General features: G+C 42.6%; 1 protein-coding gene and 1 non-coding gene across 9 annotated transcripts in view; one reads left to right on the top strand and one right to left on the bottom strand.

Moving 5' to 3' along the window:
- Positions 1-11738, bottom strand: part of bptf (bromodomain PHD finger transcription factor) — a 28763-nt gene extending 17025 nt beyond the window's left edge. For 5 of the 8 annotated variants that reach the window (XM_030735469.1, XM_030735466.1, XM_030735471.1 and 2 more), the window contains exons 1-8: positions 11015-11738; positions 8169-8991; positions 6750-6970; positions 3728-3913; positions 3338-3508; positions 834-1049; positions 671-750; positions 124-476 (exon numbers count right to left, since the gene is read on the bottom strand). In XM_030735469.1, coding sequence (XP_030591329.1) covers positions 124-476; positions 671-750; positions 834-1049; positions 3338-3508; positions 3728-3913; positions 6750-6970; positions 8169-8991; positions 11015-11531 — 2567 coding nt within the window. In that variant the 5' untranslated portion in view covers positions 11532-11738. Of the gene's footprint in view, positions 1-123; positions 477-670; positions 751-833; positions 1050-3337; positions 3509-3727; positions 3914-6749; positions 6971-8168; positions 8992-11014 lie in introns of those variants that run through there. The other 3 variants (XM_030735467.1, XM_030735473.1, XM_030735472.1) reach the window with 3 other exon arrangements.
- Positions 11739-12469: 731 nt separating this feature from the next.
- Positions 12470-12551, top strand: trnas-aga (transfer RNA serine (anticodon AGA)). The gene has a single exon. It is a non-coding gene; the product is annotated as a tRNA-Ser (tRNA).
- The last annotated feature ends 4933 nt before the right edge of the window (positions 12552-17484 follow it).

The following is a 17484-nucleotide window of genomic DNA, read 5'->3' as shown; positions in this document are numbered from 1 at the left end:
TTCATATTTGAAACACTGCTCTGTCCAAATGTAACAAGTCTTAGAACTGCACACTGTTATGTCTCCCAGCAAACAATGTTACGTTTCACTAAGGGGTTCACATGACTTTGATCCAAGCTGTACCTGTGCGATGCCCAGTTAGGATGCATAAACGGTCCGGGGATGTTTGTCTCCAGCTGGATGATGGTAAGACGCAGGGTGGAGATGGTCAGGCTTCTCGAACCGTAGATCGAGCCGTTCCATTTGAACTCCGAGGCGGTGGTCAAGCTGAACTTGTGGGAGAGGTGGCGTTTCTTGTCGTGGTCCTCCCGGTGCTGATGTTTGTTGAGGGCCAGGACGTTGGTGCTGTACTGGTTTTGGTAAACCCTGTATTTCCCCTCTTGGCCCAGTTTAAACAAGTTGTTCAAATTCACTGTCAGGTCCCTTTTCAGGAAGCTGAGCCGTACAGACTCGACATCAGAGCGAACAGGTGAGGACTGAAACACGAGCAGAGGACAAAGACTGCAGCTTCAATAACATGGGCCATGTTTCCATTTGTTTACTCAAATAAGATCAGTTTTCATGAAAAAACAAGAACTTTGAATTACACGTGCAGTGGACATAATGTTATCTCAAATGAAAGGTACAATTTGCTTTTCTGCAATGAAGCTGGACCAACCGTCTTCCTCACCTCCTTGCTGCTTCTGGGCGTATGGTTATTCGATTCCCGCGTTGCTGCTCTCTCATTCTTGACCCTTTCATTATACTCCTCTGTCATTCAGAATACAACACCCACTATCAGTACCACAGCAAAGGCAATTTAACATAACTGAAGAAGCCCAATTAATTATTACCTGTCCCATCCTGGCTGGTAAAAGAGGACTGAGAAGACCTGTCGACCAGGTCAGGTGGTTCGGGTTTCTTCGGACTCACTGATCCAGGAACCCGGCTGCTGCTGTCTGTTGCCTCTGGCTGAGACGACTGCGGCTGTTGGGGTTGATTTTGCGGGGGTGGCTGCGAGTCACCAGGCTGCCCGACTTCGCCGCTAGACTCCGCTTTCGAGGCCTCGTCTACAGAAATAGGGCGAGAAAGACCGAGTGCAGTAAACAGTAAGAATAACAGTATTAGTAATATCAGGTGTTGGGAGTAAACGTGAAAGCCACTGTCCGATCCAATTTGTTCCACTCATGCATGAAAATGTCTGCTTCCTGTCACTGCTACAGTTTAAAAATGCCATATACTGAAATATATCAGTGTTGTTTAGAAGTGTGAGCCACATGTTTCTGGTGCTTCTACAAAGATGTTGTTTTCATGTTATTAAGGAAAAAAAAAAAAAGTACATTGATAAAATGTGTTTAGTGGGACTTTTACAATACCACCAAAATAAAAATACATTTATAGATAATTGTTTAACTTTGATTTAATGAATTTAGTTGCATTTTTGCTCCTACTTTATGCAACTAAAGGGAACAGTTTGACAAGATCATTAAACAATCCATTTTATTTGCTTAATATAGACATTTTTACTAAACAAAAAATTTAATTTAATTTAATTTATTTAATAGGAAAAAATACAAAGATGAAAAGAAACTAAAAATGAGATTATTTAAACTCTAAAATGTGCTAGAAAGTTATTTTATACAGATGCTCAGTAGCAAGAGCTTCTCCACAGTGCCGCAGTCATGCAGCGTATCTGCCTGAGGCTTTTATTGAGAAAGGTAACACCAGGAAAAAGCCAGTTTTTTTTTTTGTTTGTTTTGTGTAGAACAAATCGGGCCTCTGGTACAGATCGGGTAGTGACAGCAAGCATGAAAAGCACAAGGTGTAAGCTGGCACCTGTGTGAAAATAACCAATCCAAAAAAGAAAAAAAAAAAGTATACAAAAAACATAAATAAATACAAATAAATAAAACAAACCAAAAAAAGCCCTCTACAATTACTAAATTCTCAAAAAAGATTGTCCGCTGTATCACTAAGTCGATGTGTGAATTAGCATATGACCAACAAAATGGCTTGGTGGATAATCCAAAGCTTCTTCAGACTTAAAATAATCAAAATCTATGTGGGGCAGGAAAATCTGCACACTTCCAAAACGAGGTGAACACCTGCAGCAAACTAAAACACCGGCTCTGCCTCCGAGTCGTGACGGGAGAGCCTTGCATGCACATGGAGCTCTTTGTTGATGAGGTAGCAGGTGGGGGTAACCAGGGAAAGAGCCTTTTGTCTTGAACAAACAAGAACCCAACCAAATGGCCATAAATTGGAAAGAGAATAAGGCGCTGCTTGTGACAGACATGGCGTGCTAGCTGCTGCCAGGGACGCCGTTCATCACAGTGCCAAAAAAAAGAGAGAAAAAAAAAGATGTGCTTTTCAAGACGAAGGGTGCAGCAGACAACACAAAGCACAAGACGAGTAATTAAATGCACCAGAAATAACCAGCAGAGCTTGCTAGCAGTGGTAAATGCACCTGCTTTCTTTTTATGCTAAGAGTCGAGTAAAACACACTGTGCATCAGTGACAGTATTCAGGATAGATACAGCCACTCCAGTATCATCAGGGCTTGAATTTTAAAGCTGCTCCACGCAGGAAGGATGAACATTTAAAAACCGCCACTGAGGTCGTTTGGTTTGAAATGTTTCTTATGTCCAGGACTTCACACCCACAGAAGGGCACAGAATGCACCCGAGCAGCCTCCGCTAGGAAATATGTACCACGGGATTTAACACTAGTCTGTCAGGTCAAACCATTACAGAGCATCCAACACAACAAACACAGTCCATAAGTGAACAGACTAGAGACCAACAAAAGTGTTAGGGGAACAGCACATTAATACCTATAACAACAATCCTACAGTTCTATTCTTAAATTTGAAAAGGTTTTTGTATCTAAATTTTGATAAACGTAACCAAAAATGTGCAATATGTGACGACATGTTTACTGTGCACAGGGATAGTGACACTGGTGCCCAGTACGAGAGGCGATGTTAGGACAGTGTCGTTCTGCTTCCCCTCATCACAGTTAAGTTTATCCCATCAGCAAATGCCGGATAGGAGCTACAAGCCAGCCCAGAGTGTCGAGGATATCGATACTGAAACGATCAAGTTGTCACACCTGGTGTACCTGTCTTTACAAACAAGGTTGCAAAACTTTAACCCATTCATACAAGACCATGATGACAGGCCCGCCCCTTTAAATCCAAGAAAACAAATGTGTAGGGTAAAATGAAGGCAGGGTTGGCAGCGAACAGCAGAGACAAAGCGACAGATAAAAAAAAAATAAAAATGGATGCACAGCCCAGCAGCAAGGCGTGAAGTGAAGGATGACAGTTGGACTGCAGACCAAACACGAGTCTGAGTACCTGTCCTTTCCTGCTCTGCCACCGGAGCGGACCCCCTGCTCTCCTGAGCAGCTTGTGTTTCCTTGTTTGATTCAAGGGATCCTGTTTTAGGCGCGGCTGCGTCCAGTGCGGCAGAGCCGGGGTCGAGAGCTGACGTGCAGCTCTCTTTTGCAGCAGGGGGAACGGTAGCTGCTGTGGTGCGACAAGATGACCCGTGGAGTAAAACACAAGTCGAGCAGAGGTAAATTAATGCAGCAGAGACAACACAGGGTATTTCAGTTTCCATGTGTGGGAAAAACTGCACCTGCTGTTCAGTGATATCCCAAGTTCTTCTATTTGGAGGAAATAAGAAAGAGCTCCAATAGGCAGGTGAGCAAAATAAATAAATAAATACTGTGGAGGAACTTTTACCTTGTGAAGCAGCTTCTTCCATTGGCTCAGCAGGTTTGCTCTCTCCATTGTTGTGCTGTGAAGTGGACTCAGCAGTGCCCTCGGCTGTATTTACAGAACCTCTATCTGCTTCCTGCTTCGGCTCCTCTGTTCGCCTCTTCGCTTCCCGTGCCTCCCTCCTGACCTTCAAACGCTCCACGACAACTTCTGCAAACAAAAGGAAATATTCATTTCTCAAAATAAAAAGGCAACAGTTACATATCTGTGCAAATAATGTACTACATCAATACTTTACATTAAAAAAAAAAATTAAACAGTTTTAGGCTATTAAAAGTAAAATAAGAGGTCTTTGTGGAAATTTTGTCCCAGCCAGCTGGTGGGGAACCTCAGTCTGTGTTTACTGGCAGCAGTAAACTGTTACTTTAGGGCACCAGGGGTAAAGAAACAAACATGCACTATGGCCTGCTTGCATGTTGTTAGCGGTACTATGGAGGAGTGAGGACCAAACCAACATCTAACCAAACGTCATCTACCAGCAGCAGTGACTGAAGAGCATCAGTTTTATGCTAAACACTGAAAGACTTTTAAATAGTTCTGTTATTTTTACTCAAACTCCTGCGCTGAGAGTGGGAGCTAGGGAACATACAAACACACATACATACACGACAATCATAGTATCATGCTGTGATGCATTATATTGTGACACACAACCCTAATCTGACATTTCATTTGGTGTCAAATTTACAAATATAAACTTAACACAAGAAGTAAGGAAATTTGTGTTTGATCAATTAATTATGCTTTCTGGCAATAAATCTTATACTGTTGGAAAGTCTGTTTATTTCCCCTTAAATGGAGCCACATCTGTTTGGAAAATGCATTTGTGGGTTGCAGAGTTGAGCATGCCGGTTCCGTCCATGAAAAACTCTGCCAGTGCCAAACTGTTCATTCTGTTGTTGACGCTTGTTGGCATCCCATTTTTCAACCAACGTTTGTCACAAGTCAGCCAGCTGATCCCACAAGTGTTCAATGGGGTAGAGGTCAGGACTCCACCCTCTCCACTCCCAACCTCTGGAGGTAGTCTCTGATAAACCTGCTCTGTGGGGTTGAGCATTGTCATCTTGAGAGGACAGAGTTTGGACCCAGACTGTGGAGATATGGGATTGCCACCGGTTGCAGAATCTCATCTTAATAGCTCTGCATTGAGACTGCCTCCAATGATGACAATCCTGATTGTCAGCCCCTGGGGTACCAGAAGCTCAAAACAAGAGTCAACAGCAGAATGAGCTGTTTGGCACTGGCAGAGAAGACTTGGCAAGTTCATAGGCGTAGCCCACACACTCAAGTCTGCTGCTCAACCCACAAATGCATTTTCTTTACAGCTGTGGCTCCATTTAAAGGGAAATATACAGGCTTTCCAACAGTGTAAGATTTATTGCTAAGAAGCAACAAAGACATAATCAACTAAACACAAATTTCCTTCCTTTGTGCCAAGTTTATATGATTGTGGGATTTGTAGATGCCATATAGATCCTGGCACTCATAATATTGTGCATGGAAGAAAAGTTTTTACACTATCAGTTATTGTTCTTACAGAGAAAATCAACTGGAAAAAAATTGCTATTAGCAGGTCAGAAATGAAAATAAATAAAAATCAGCCAAGAATTTCACAGTCGGTGCATTCCCATCCATCCATCCTCTTCCACTTATCCTGTTGAGGGTCGCGGGGGGTGCTGGAGCCTATCCCAGCTATCATAGGGCGAGAGGCAGGGTACACCCTGTACAGGTCGCCAGCCTGTCGCAGGGCTATATGGACAACCATTCATACTCACATTCACACCTATGGGCAATTTAGATCCCTATCCCTATCTATTTACTTTATTGATTAATCTAATGATCATTTTCTTGATTAACTGTTTTATCTGTAAGTTATCAGACAGTGACAGATATCCCTAAGTCATCATTTTATTTCTTCTTTTATTTGAAAATCCAGCTAAAACAAAGAGATCTTTCTTTTCCTATGGCTGCATTTAAAAAGCTTAAATTTAAGGGAAGTCTGGATGACTAAAATAAAATAGGTAAGCTGTAGCTATTTTCAGCATAGCATACTCCAGATGCCACTGGAGAATAAGGTATCCATGTGATAAAATGCTTTCCAGCTCCAGGTAACCTTTGACTGATTAAGAAACAATTAACATCACAGTCTGAACCTGACTTTAGAAACCAGCACTCTTGTTCTTTAGCATAATCTGCATCTATATCTCCACTAATCCAGCAAAATTCAGTTATTCCCATAAATACAGATCCAAGACAGAGCAGGTTCTCTTTCGTCAGACATTTCAGGGGAACCATATTCCATAAATATAGTTTCCACTGGGACAGAAACAACTGCGTCCCCACCGACTCAAGTGAAGATGAACCAGGCCGCACCGCGCAGCTGCAGAAAGTTTTTAACCGATGCAAAATACCAGCTTTACCCATAACTTGCTTTTGCTTGCAGTGGCTTTAACAAAAAACATATTTTCTTCCACTTCAGGCTTCAGGATATCTACTCAAAACGTCTCATTTTTTTTTTTGCCACATCCCCAATAAAACATAGCATCTAGCGGTTTGGTGACAATCACAGGAAAACTGTTACAAAAACAGACAGATATGGCAGCCTGTCAAACACAAACGGAAACTGCTGGCTAAGTAATCAAAAGTCTCCTAACCGCTGACTCCCTGGAGGAAAACAGAGGGGGGGGGGGGTTGCTTGCTGTCTGAGAGAACACGAGGCAGGAAGAAACGGCAGCACCTAACATTTCTGAGCCAACTGTCAGCGATGCAAAGCGCTGCTGCCTGCGGGGCATCATCTGAAGCATCAACTGTTTCAGAACGTAACCCTGCAGGACTCAAACGCGCAGGGATGCAGACGCATCGCAGCCTGAGTCACACGTGCTCTGATCGCTGTCAAATCAATGAAGCTTAGCATCGCAACATTCAATCTCTCCAGAATAATAACACACAATGATCTCCCTCCATATCAAAAAAATCTGCTCTGTACCATTGACCGCAGTGAGGTAGGCTTTATTGTTTCCACGGGCTTTGTTGGTAAGGTCCTCTGTGATGTCCATGTGAGCCTGCACTTCCTCCTTCATCTCCTCAAGGGTTGCATGCAGGTCCGTCTCCCAGTACTCCTTATCCAGGCACTCCATGAGCTCCTCCAGCTGAGCCTTGGTGCTGTAGTACCAGATCTTTTTCTTCTCATGCTCTCCGTCCTCCTCACTGGGAAAAGAGAACAAGTTAGATTTAAAGACAAATAAACATCAGCTATGACACTGCAAGGTGTAAATACAATATAATTTTAAGGGGACCTGCTAAGCTAAACTCCAGCTGCACATTTTTAGACCTCACCAGTGATTTCAAAATAATCGTTGTGTATCTTATACTGGGTACTGGTGCAAACCCCCTTTTCATCTCTGTACAAAAGACTTTAATGTATTTTTCACTATAAGCCAATTCATGCACAGTGCACACTAGTCCTTAGCAAAGAAATGACCATTACCAGGTATAATGGGCAGGTTCATTCTACAAACAGCTTTTCAATTCTTTGCTTTTCACTCAGCGCACAAGAGTTCAGCAAGATATGAAGTTCATTTTTCCTCAATCAAAAAGATTTCAAAGGCTCTGGCAAATACTGCCTGGCAGCGAAATGGTGTCCACCTTTTGTTTCTAAAGGCTACGCTCAAACACGACATCATTTACGGGTGTGGAGGCATTCGGGGAAAGCATAACTGTCAGTGAAGATAAAGGGCTTGGATTAGCAGGGCGCTTCTAGAATTTCTTAAACAAATGACTGAATTCATGGAAGCATGTAGTGTTTTTCCCAACAACTTTCACTATACAGCTGTTCACTCTTAAGGCCAGAACACACACATGTATAAGCAGATCTAGTAATTGAGGGATCATCTTTTAGGAAATGGTATTCAACTTAATGCAATTGTGCCTGAGTGTTTTTTTGTTTTTTTTTTTGGTATGCCCAAAGCTGGGGCCCATCTGCTTACAGTATGATCCATCAGTGAATTTTTTTAATCTTTATTTTACCAGGTAAAATGTTTAAGAACCAGTTCTCATTTACAAACATGACCTGGCAGACTTGTAATGTACCATTTATGTTTATACCAGCAGATTTAACTGAATTTAACTACAAACTACCTATGGGATCAGGTATGACTGGACTTAAGATATCAGTGACTCTGAAAGAACTAGACATTGCAATATGGCAAATGTAAGAACAAGTGAAAGTGAAACAACCGAACTGACTTCACTGAAGTTTGTTTTAAGGTTAAGTAACGTACCAGAACAGCCCTTTCTCTGACCAGATTAAATACCAATGATCAAATACTAGCTGCTGCTAATAAGCTGTAGGAGCCAAAGAGGTTAGCACAGAATAACAGTGAGGGAAATGAGGGCTCTAACGTACACAATAATCCTTCTGTTGAGGAACCAGTATTTTCTCTGGTGGCGGTCATATCCAATGGGCTCCTGGCGGATGTAGGGCCTACATTTCTGTGCCTCAGGCACGCAGTCTGTGACACCGGCCACCTTGTGTGCCACACAAATCTCGCACTGCCACTCGTCCTCTGGAACCGCCTCTAGTGGTGGTTTCACACACTCCAGGTGGTAGACTGCTGAGCAGGTCTCGCAGCACAGGAGGTCACCCAGGCGGTGACACACGCGGCAGTGGTCGTCATACTGCATGCTGCCGTCAGACATAAGCTCCTCGCGGGCGATGTTGGTGGTGAGGAACTGGTCCACCAAAAACTGTAGCACCTTAATCTTACTTTCAAGAGGGCCATAGGGGTAATCATCCACCTCCTGGTATTTCAGAACATGATGGTACTCCACATCACTCTCGCAGTACGCCCGCAACACCTCAGGCCACGTCATGCCATCTATAAAGTACAGAGTGGAATTGACACTGTCCTTGAGGTCGGCAGGGCCAAAGGTAGTGTTGGAGGAGTCCTCCTCACGCAGGATGGCCTTCAACAGAGAAATATGGGTCTCTGCAATTAAAGTGCATTGCTCCTGGCCTACCAGTGCTGCACAGAAGTCCTCAAAGCGGAATGGGGAGAGACGCAGCACCGTGCTGAAGTTCCGCAGCACCTCATAGATGGAGATGGCGTTGAGCAACTCCTCATTAAGCACCAGGAGGTCCTCAGAGGTGTCGGGAAGCTGAACAGAAGGGATCTCCTTTTCTTCAAGAACGGGAGTTCGGGGTCGGGGAGCTCGCGCTTTTTTCCTCCCTGTGGGATACACAATGACATTTGTGAACCATAAATATGGCATACCCATCCAATAACGACAACATAAATAAGGGGAAAAAAAGTAATATATTCCTTTTCACGGCTTTCCAGAAAATCACAGTAACTACATTAAGGATATCACTAGCTCTTCTATTGGTCTATATGTAGTATATTAAAATAATATTCTATAGCTTAGCATGATCTTCAAAATCCAAACTGAGTATTTTTTTTTTCTAAAGGTAGTTCTAATTATTATTGTTTTCAAATTGCATAGGCTTCAATGCCCTATGCTATTACTATGCCAGAAAAACCTAAGAGACAAAATACAACATTTTACCCCAAATGTGAAAAAGGAAGTTTTAAAGTCTGGTTCAAAATTACAACCATGTGCTCAGGATGCTGTCAGAGGTAAATAAATTCCAAATGCAATCATCTCCAAATCATTCAAACTCTTATAAGTAACTGAAATGGTATGACATTTCAAAAGGATGGGATGCCATGTTTTTTTTTGTTTTTTTAAATTTTTGAATCTGACAGCAGCAACACAAAAAGAGTCTCCCACAAAGGCTGAGTGTTAGCCTTTGACTAAAGATGTGAAGGGGTTTGTAGCTCCATGAATAATTTGGGGAACTTGCACATCTGTAAAGGCTACATTAACTATGACTGATACAAACATATGTACAGATTACGGAGCAACACATGGTGCATGTGCAAGGTGCTTCAAGCGGTCAATGAGACCAGAAAAGAAAGGAATCAGTGTCCATCCTTTTACTTTCAATATACTCTCTTTCTAAGGGCAGATCTATTATTTTAGCACGATACTGGAAAACCACGAAGTGCGCATATTTACAGCAGCGTGGCTCTATAATAAAGCTCCACACTGAAACCCTTCGGCTCACTGTGAAACAGAAAACACGGGCAGCTGTACAGGGCTGCCCCTGAAACCTTGTCTGAAGCAGGGATGGGGCCATGGTTTCACTTTTAAAACTACTTCCACTTTACCGAGTATTAAAAGAAGTTACTATTCAAAGGCGCTACTAGCATCAAACTCAAAGCGAGCACCTGTTAAACATAATACAAAATTCAAACTTATCAGTTTCATTTTTTTTAACCACTTTTCATTTTAATAGAGTTTAAATGACTAACATAAGTGCTTAAAGTGTACCCAGCATCCCAGCTTTTTGAGAATGGGGTTGTAGCAGGAAACTTTTGAGCGCTGCGTCGGCGGAGCCGGTCCGACACATGGCCGAAGTCATTATTAGCTTAACGAGGCAGCCTCCACCTCCACCTCCCTGCACTGAGGAAAACAGTAGCTGTCAGCTGGCTAACATAGTTAATGTTATCCGGGAATCCCATTACAAACCACTGTGGCACCGGTAGCTAATGAGGACGTTAGCTGCCGGTGTTTTCATGAGTTTGAACTTGACTGATTTGCTTACAGTTAGCCAAGCTGTCAAAAAAAAAAAAAAAAAAAAAAAAAAAAAATGACAAGCATGCTAGCTAAGTGGGCTAAGTTAGTTAGCATACTGTTTTTTTTTTTTTTTTGTGCTCTTAAATAAATAAACTTCAAGTAGAACCTACAATGTGCTGCTTGCCTAAAAAGCAGTAAATGTTGCGGACAGTGATAAAAACAGAGGTGTCGTTATCTAACTAACACAGACCTCACTGGAAAGCAGCTCGAAGCTAATGTTTCTTGCTAACGCTAGCGCGCTAGCAGCTAAGACAGGTTTCTTGCTGATTTGGTGCTCCGAGCCAGTTTGGTGTTACAGGTGAAATATGTGTCAGCTATTTGACTGCGGACGGGTGCGACCACCAGGTAAGCCGGTGGGTGATCCCGCCACCGTTTTGGTCTCCCTGCAGCAGCCTTAATGAGGGGACTGCGGCCTGTGTGCATTCTCCATTTTGAACAATAACCTAACAGCTTCCTGCACTCAGCGGCAGCTTTTTGGGATGCTTTTTCAGACCCCCTTTGCAGAGTGAGTCGGATACCGTGCTCACATCCACATCCTCAGTGCTTATTTACCCGGAGTGCTGGCGTGTGTGCTCTGACTCCGAAAGCTACTCTCTGTGCAGTAGCTGGCACCATCCTCCTCCTCTTCGTCCAGCATGTCATCTTCCAGGCAGTCAGAGTCCTCTTTGAGGGCCTCTTCCTCCTCGGATTGAGGTTCCTCCTCAATAAACTCATCTTCCTCCGACCTCAGGCTGACAGCATCGTCGTCCTCCTCGCTCTCGTGGTCGTCGTACACCACCGCTTTGGACGCAGCCGTCCGCCTTCCTCCACGGCCACCTCTGCCTCCTCTGCCGCCACCACCACCACTACCAACACCTCCTCTGCCTCGTCCCCTGCCCCGTGTTGACGAGCCCCCTCTTCTCTTTCTCTGCGTCTTTACGGTTTCCCTTGTGGGGCTCTCGGCGTCCTCGTCTCCGCTGTCCCTCAGCCTGGGCTTCAGATTCCTCCTAGGTCGCAAGCCCCGGGCCGCAGCTGGAGATGGCTCCTCGGTTTGTAGCGGTTTGGGCGGCCTGCCCCTTTTCCCTCTCATGATAGGCGAAATCTATTATTTTACGCTCCCAATGTTTGCGTCTGCTTAGCCTGCACGAACGCGAGCGAAAGCGGTACCGCCGCAAAGCTGAACCGGCGAGGATTAAAATGGTGCAGTGACCCCTTGAAGCCCCCGTGTCTTTTCGGGTGTGAAAGCTCAAAATGTTAGCCCGGCGTCCCGTTCAGGTTCGCCTAGAGCCGCCATTTTTCTCCCTCTCTGGCTGAACAAACAGCAGGCCCTCACTACACGAGTCACGTGGTGCCGCTGCTTCCAGCTCAGTGGCAACAATGACCGAGATGACAATTACTACAAAATTCATCTCATGTTTAAAGTCACACTTTGACCCCCACCGCCCACCCCACCATGCAGAAATAAGCACGCAGTTTAATTTTAAATGAACGGAACTGAGACTACCTGTTTGCTGCAGCTCCATGGCTTAGTGCAGCATTTTAGGTTTTAAGATGGGAGCAAACACCACAGTTATGTAGACAAAACCACAGCCGCAGGAAAATGATCCAGACAAATGCAACTAATACAGGACTGCACTGTAAGATTAGCCGTAAGCTGGCAAATTAGCTCACATGCATGTGTGAAGGATTTCAGTTGATGCATATGCAGCGTTTTATAAACGTGCAGTGCTGCTTATTAAGGCGTAAGAACTTAACAAATGCAAAAACTCGGTTATTAATATGAGAGAAGAAGAGGGATAATCTAATAACTACGTAGATACCAAATTATTCAGTAGTACTATTTATTGCGCACGGTAATAAGGCCAAAGAGGTAATACTAAGGCAAATATAAAGATGTAAACTGAGCTAAGATGGGCTCTAGTATTCCCTACTATTTAAACCTATTTAAACCAATTTAATTTAAAATTTTGTCACTACTGTGACATCGGTTTTACTATGAATCGCGTTCCTCATGCTGTTTAGACTCGGGTTGTCGTGGCCGAGTGGTTAAGGCGATGGACTAGAAATCCATTGGGGTCTCCCCGCGCAGGTTCGAATCCTGCCGACAACGTAAATATTTTTGTTTTCCATGAAGGCTTCTCGACGTATTTCACTTCATCACAAAACCCGAACATTTCCACGGAATGTGGACATCTGAGGGCGAAATACCGTGCACTGAAAACGATACTCTTAATAAATGCATCAAAGTGATAGTACAGCGCCCCCGACAGTGATTCACATGGTTACTGCAATTCAGCAGATAACGCATCAGTTCTAAAACTTGTACATTTCAATCATAGTAGCAGGATCACTACATTTGGCTCTGCTACGGTTATCTGCCAGCAGCTTGCAGTCACTGAATCAAACATCAGGTCAAAGTTGAACTGGACCTTTGAAGGGGATAATTATTCCAAGCACACTAACAAAAATCTCTCTCTCTCTCTCTCTCTCTCTCTCTCTCTCTCTCTCTCTCTCATATATATATATATATATATATATATATATATATATATATATATATATATATATATATATATATATATATATATATATATATATATATATATATATATATATATATATATATACAAATCACTCCAAAAGATGTTATTAATTACACTAAAATGTACATTTCCCATATAAATAAGAAGGTTTACATGGGAGGTGAGTATCGCGCATTTGAAAACAAAATGTACACCTTGTTTTTACCTGGTAGAATAAATGGCAGTTATCAGCCAGTAGGCGGCAGTCACATCCTAAAAATGGTCTCAGCATACATTTTGGATGGAGGAGCTCTTTCATAAATTATTTTAAAGATTTCCGCCTATAAAGTTTGGATATTTGTCTGCGCCTGTGCTATAACGTTAGACGGTAAAACGATGTAATAGTCTTTACTTATCTAAAGTTGTAAGGCGAGATATTAGGCGGAAGCGTTAACAAGCTGGCGTGGGTACAAAGAAACCAATGTTTGCAATACAGAGGCAATATTTGAATGCAAAGTGGTTATACAAGATATCGCATGACGTTATGACAGAATCTGACCGACTATTCTGGAGGCGCTGGGAAGTCCACGCTTTGAATGGAACTTTTATATTGCGCTTTTCCACATAACGCAGTCATAAAAACAAAGTCCCCGTGCGGAGCAGGAGTGTGTAAGGAGTTCCTGTCATTTACCTGCGATGCCAGCAGGGAGTGGAGTGGAAAGTATCAACCTTTGCATGCCAGATAAATACACTCATGAAACAAGTAATCTGATAGCTCATCCCACATCAGACACCTCCACGGAGATCTCTATTATTTCCATAGGATACAACTCGATCTATCTGGCAGACAGCTGCCCACTAAACAGTAAGCACAGAGAGCTCAACAGACTGCTTTACATTATTAACAGCTGCTCTTTTTCTCAGAGTAATAAACTACTTTAAAAATGAGATCTCCAGAAAAGCGCGCTGCGTGACCTTATGCAAATAACCTAAACACGGGAAAAGAGACCAGATCGGATGATAAGCTTCTTGTGTTTTACACGTGAAAGCTGCATATCTCTCTGTCATGCATTTCCTCACGCTGTCAAATCCAGTCACACTCAAATATATAATCTATCCAAGAACAGCTACGCCACTGCGCACACAATGAGTGTCCAGACTGCACAATAATGCTGCTCGGAATATAAAATATAAAATAATCTTCTCAACTCTGCACGAAATGTGCTCCTCACTTGCAAATCCTCAAATCACCTTAAAGCGTCCACAGAGGAGAGCGGGGGTGGGTGTGGAGGCTTTTAAAGCTGGCATCGCTGCTTCCGTCCACTATAGCAGCACCATATGGCAAAGAGGTTTGTCAAGCATGAGAGGCGAAAGCCCCTGGGGCAGAGTTTGTACTCGGGCCTCACACTTTACAGAGGCCTCGCAGAATGATGGGTGGCCTGTAACGGTACACTGTGCCTAATAAGGTCTGTACGAAAACCCCAAAACATTCACTTTACTTAAGTCACTGCTGGTCATCAGATGCCACAGTGCGAGCGTCCCATCGGTTGCATAACTGGTAAATGTCAAAAGGATGAATAGATGCAGCGGAGCGGGACGCCATCCCACAGAAGCAGGATGCATTCCAGATGAGCGGGCTAGAAAGAGGAGCCGCGCTGAAGAGGAGAGCCTAAGTGGCACTCTGGAGTGCTACAAGTCCAAATGTGGAGCAGACGGTGCAGCAGACCGTAGTTAAAGTGATGCTAAAGATCCCGCTGGGCTGCAGCAGGGAGCTGCACGCAGAGCTTCTCTTCGAGGAATCGTGAGCTTCCGCTGACACACAGCCATGTCATCGCTGCCTCAAGAGGCAGAGAGACACTTGGAAGTGTTTTATAATGAAATGAGGCCTAATGTATTGACTTAGAAACCCACTGACTGATTCACTGCCATGCTTCTGGAGTCTTGGATTCCCCTTTGGTCATAAGATGCTGACTTTATTATTGACCAACAAAAAAAACAAAAAACAAAACAAAAACAGCATCCTATATCAGAATGAGTAAGATCAGGATGTCAAACAGGAATATATGCAGGCTTCAAACATACTGGTGTGTTATATATGGATTTATTTGACCCCTATTCCAATCTGCAGCTCGAGCATGGACTAAAATAGTGAAAATGAATTCTGTTTATTAATTATGACATCTGATTTATTTTCCAAAGCAGTCCTGATGATTGCAGCTCTCAAAAGTAGTCCCCCCCGAGGTTCTCATAAACTCTTAACACCCATCCACAGATGCTAAAACAATCTGTGCTTTCAGCGAGTGTTAACGAGCTACAGTACAGTCTGCTGAAAATCAAAGTTGGCCTGACACTCACTGTGATCTGCTCCTCCTAGCTAGTTAGTTTCAGGTCTGCAAGCTCATTATCATACTGCAGTGACATGCAGAGAAACCACTTGCTGTGAATGTAGTGTGTGTACGTGTGTGTGTGCGTGTGTGAGATGTTTAAACTACACTATGTCATATTTGTAAGAATATGAATTTCTAAATGACCTTATCCTGTACATTTATATAATGCTATGTGTAGGGTCTGGTCCAAAGACTGTATATTAAAGATGGAATTTAACCAGCAGTTGCCTTTTTTTTTTTTTTAACCCTGCTTTACCGGTTATTTCACTCTATATGGAATCATGATATAAACAATATGTAATCATGTTATATTTAGTAAGACTATAAACAGGTGATTGAGACTTTCATAAACTCCTCAGTAAAATGCTTACTGAGGTCATGCAATAGTGTAATCTTATTCTATTAATATTTTGCTCCCAGGGAGTCACACTTTCTTGTACTTTTTAAAGTGGTCTTGAGCAACAGTGCTCCAGGCTTTATGAAGGCCTTTCAAAGTTCTTTCTTGGACATCTGCTTTTTCATCTATTTTCAGTCTGGTCCTTGTACCTGACTATTTTCAGAGGGATGCTTTTTTTTATTTGTTTGTTAAGCCAGAGTTAAACAAACACACAATTTGTTCCCATTTCTTTGGCTGAACCTCTGAAAAATGCCAATGAAAAATAACACAGATAACATGTTCGACAGACATAAAACAGTATTTTTGTACCAACAAAGTGATTCCCAAAGAGCTGTTAGTATACAAGCATGCTGTGCAGTGTGTCCTGAACAAAAGCTGAGGGCTCAAGACTTTTGCACAGTACTGTAGCTCAAGCGAGCCAAGGACCGTTTTCTCAACTTCTACACAGTTTGACTTCATTTCCAACCAGAGGGGTTGCTCCCTGCTGGTTCTTGGAAAGAGCGCAAGTTTACAACATTTCTGCAATGGCTTTGTCTTTTAGACCCACAAGCTACAGCCATCTTTTATATACAGTTTTAGGTCTGTTGGCTATTCTTGCTACTTTTGTGTCATACTTTAGCACATCACAGAACAACACTTCATGGAAAAATAAAACTTTAAAAGAAAAGTTAAAGAACATAAAACACCATCCATCCATCCTTTACGTTTATCCAGTTCAGTGTTGCAGCCAGCCCACTTGTCATATAGTGAGAGGCGGGGTACAGCCTGGACAGGTCACCAACCTGATGCAGGGCCACCTAAAATACAAAAAAAAGGGAAAATGCCAAGTGCTTTTATCCTGTATTTACTACTTTTTGTCAAAGTGGCCACTTTTTATGATAAAAAAGCATAGATTGTATATAAAAGACAGTTTAAAAAAAAAATGGACATGAACTGTGAGGGTTTGTTCTGCTGATAGACCAACAATAATGCATGTTTGCGTGCCCTAAAACATACACAGCTTTATTTTTGGGACTGTACTTTATAAAATAAACATTCAGTAAGACTATAAATTGATTAGGAAAGTGTTTACAGGTCATAAATAAAGTGAAAAATATGGTTGTTCTCTCACTGACTTCTATAAAATCCAAAGCTGCTGACCATTAGAAAAATGCACCTTTAAGGCACATCTGCACTGGCTTCACTTTTGCGACTTGGATGCCATGTCCATCTTTTATATACAGTCTGGTTAAAAAAAAATTTCTTGTTACATATTTCAGTGTCTCTGATGCAGGTCACCCCTTCATACATTCTGCTAAATGCTTGACCCCACAGGTTTCAACCAGCAACGATTTACAGAGTTTACTAGATGTTAATTTTGATAGACGGTTCCCTTTTAAAATAACTTATTTAAATGAGCAGACTGATATCAGTATCGTGTGGGTATGCTAATTACAGAATTGAACTGTGTGTGGTGGTTAACATACTAGACTACTACTTCTCTGTGGTAAGCAAAGCTGCTGCTCCACTTAAACATCAGTCTCCTTAAACTCTTGGTAACCGAGAACACCCGACTAGTTGTTTAGATGTCTTGTCTTTAAACAAATATACAGAAAAAAAAAATGTGGCCATGACATTCAGTTCAGGAAATGCTTGAGTTCCTGCAGCACTGCTGCCATTTTCTATTTTTATTTTTGATGCACGCTCATGCAACTGCACAGTGAGGAACTATGAATGCAAAGCTTTTCTGCTAGAGAG

This window comes from Archocentrus centrarchus, chromosome 8, assembly GCF_007364275.1.
Source record: "Archocentrus centrarchus isolate MPI-CPG fArcCen1 chromosome 8, fArcCen1, whole genome shotgun sequence".
NCBI lineage: Eukaryota > Metazoa > Chordata > Actinopteri > Cichliformes > Cichlidae > Archocentrus > Archocentrus centrarchus.
This window is presented reverse-complemented; position numbering and strand designations above follow the sequence as displayed.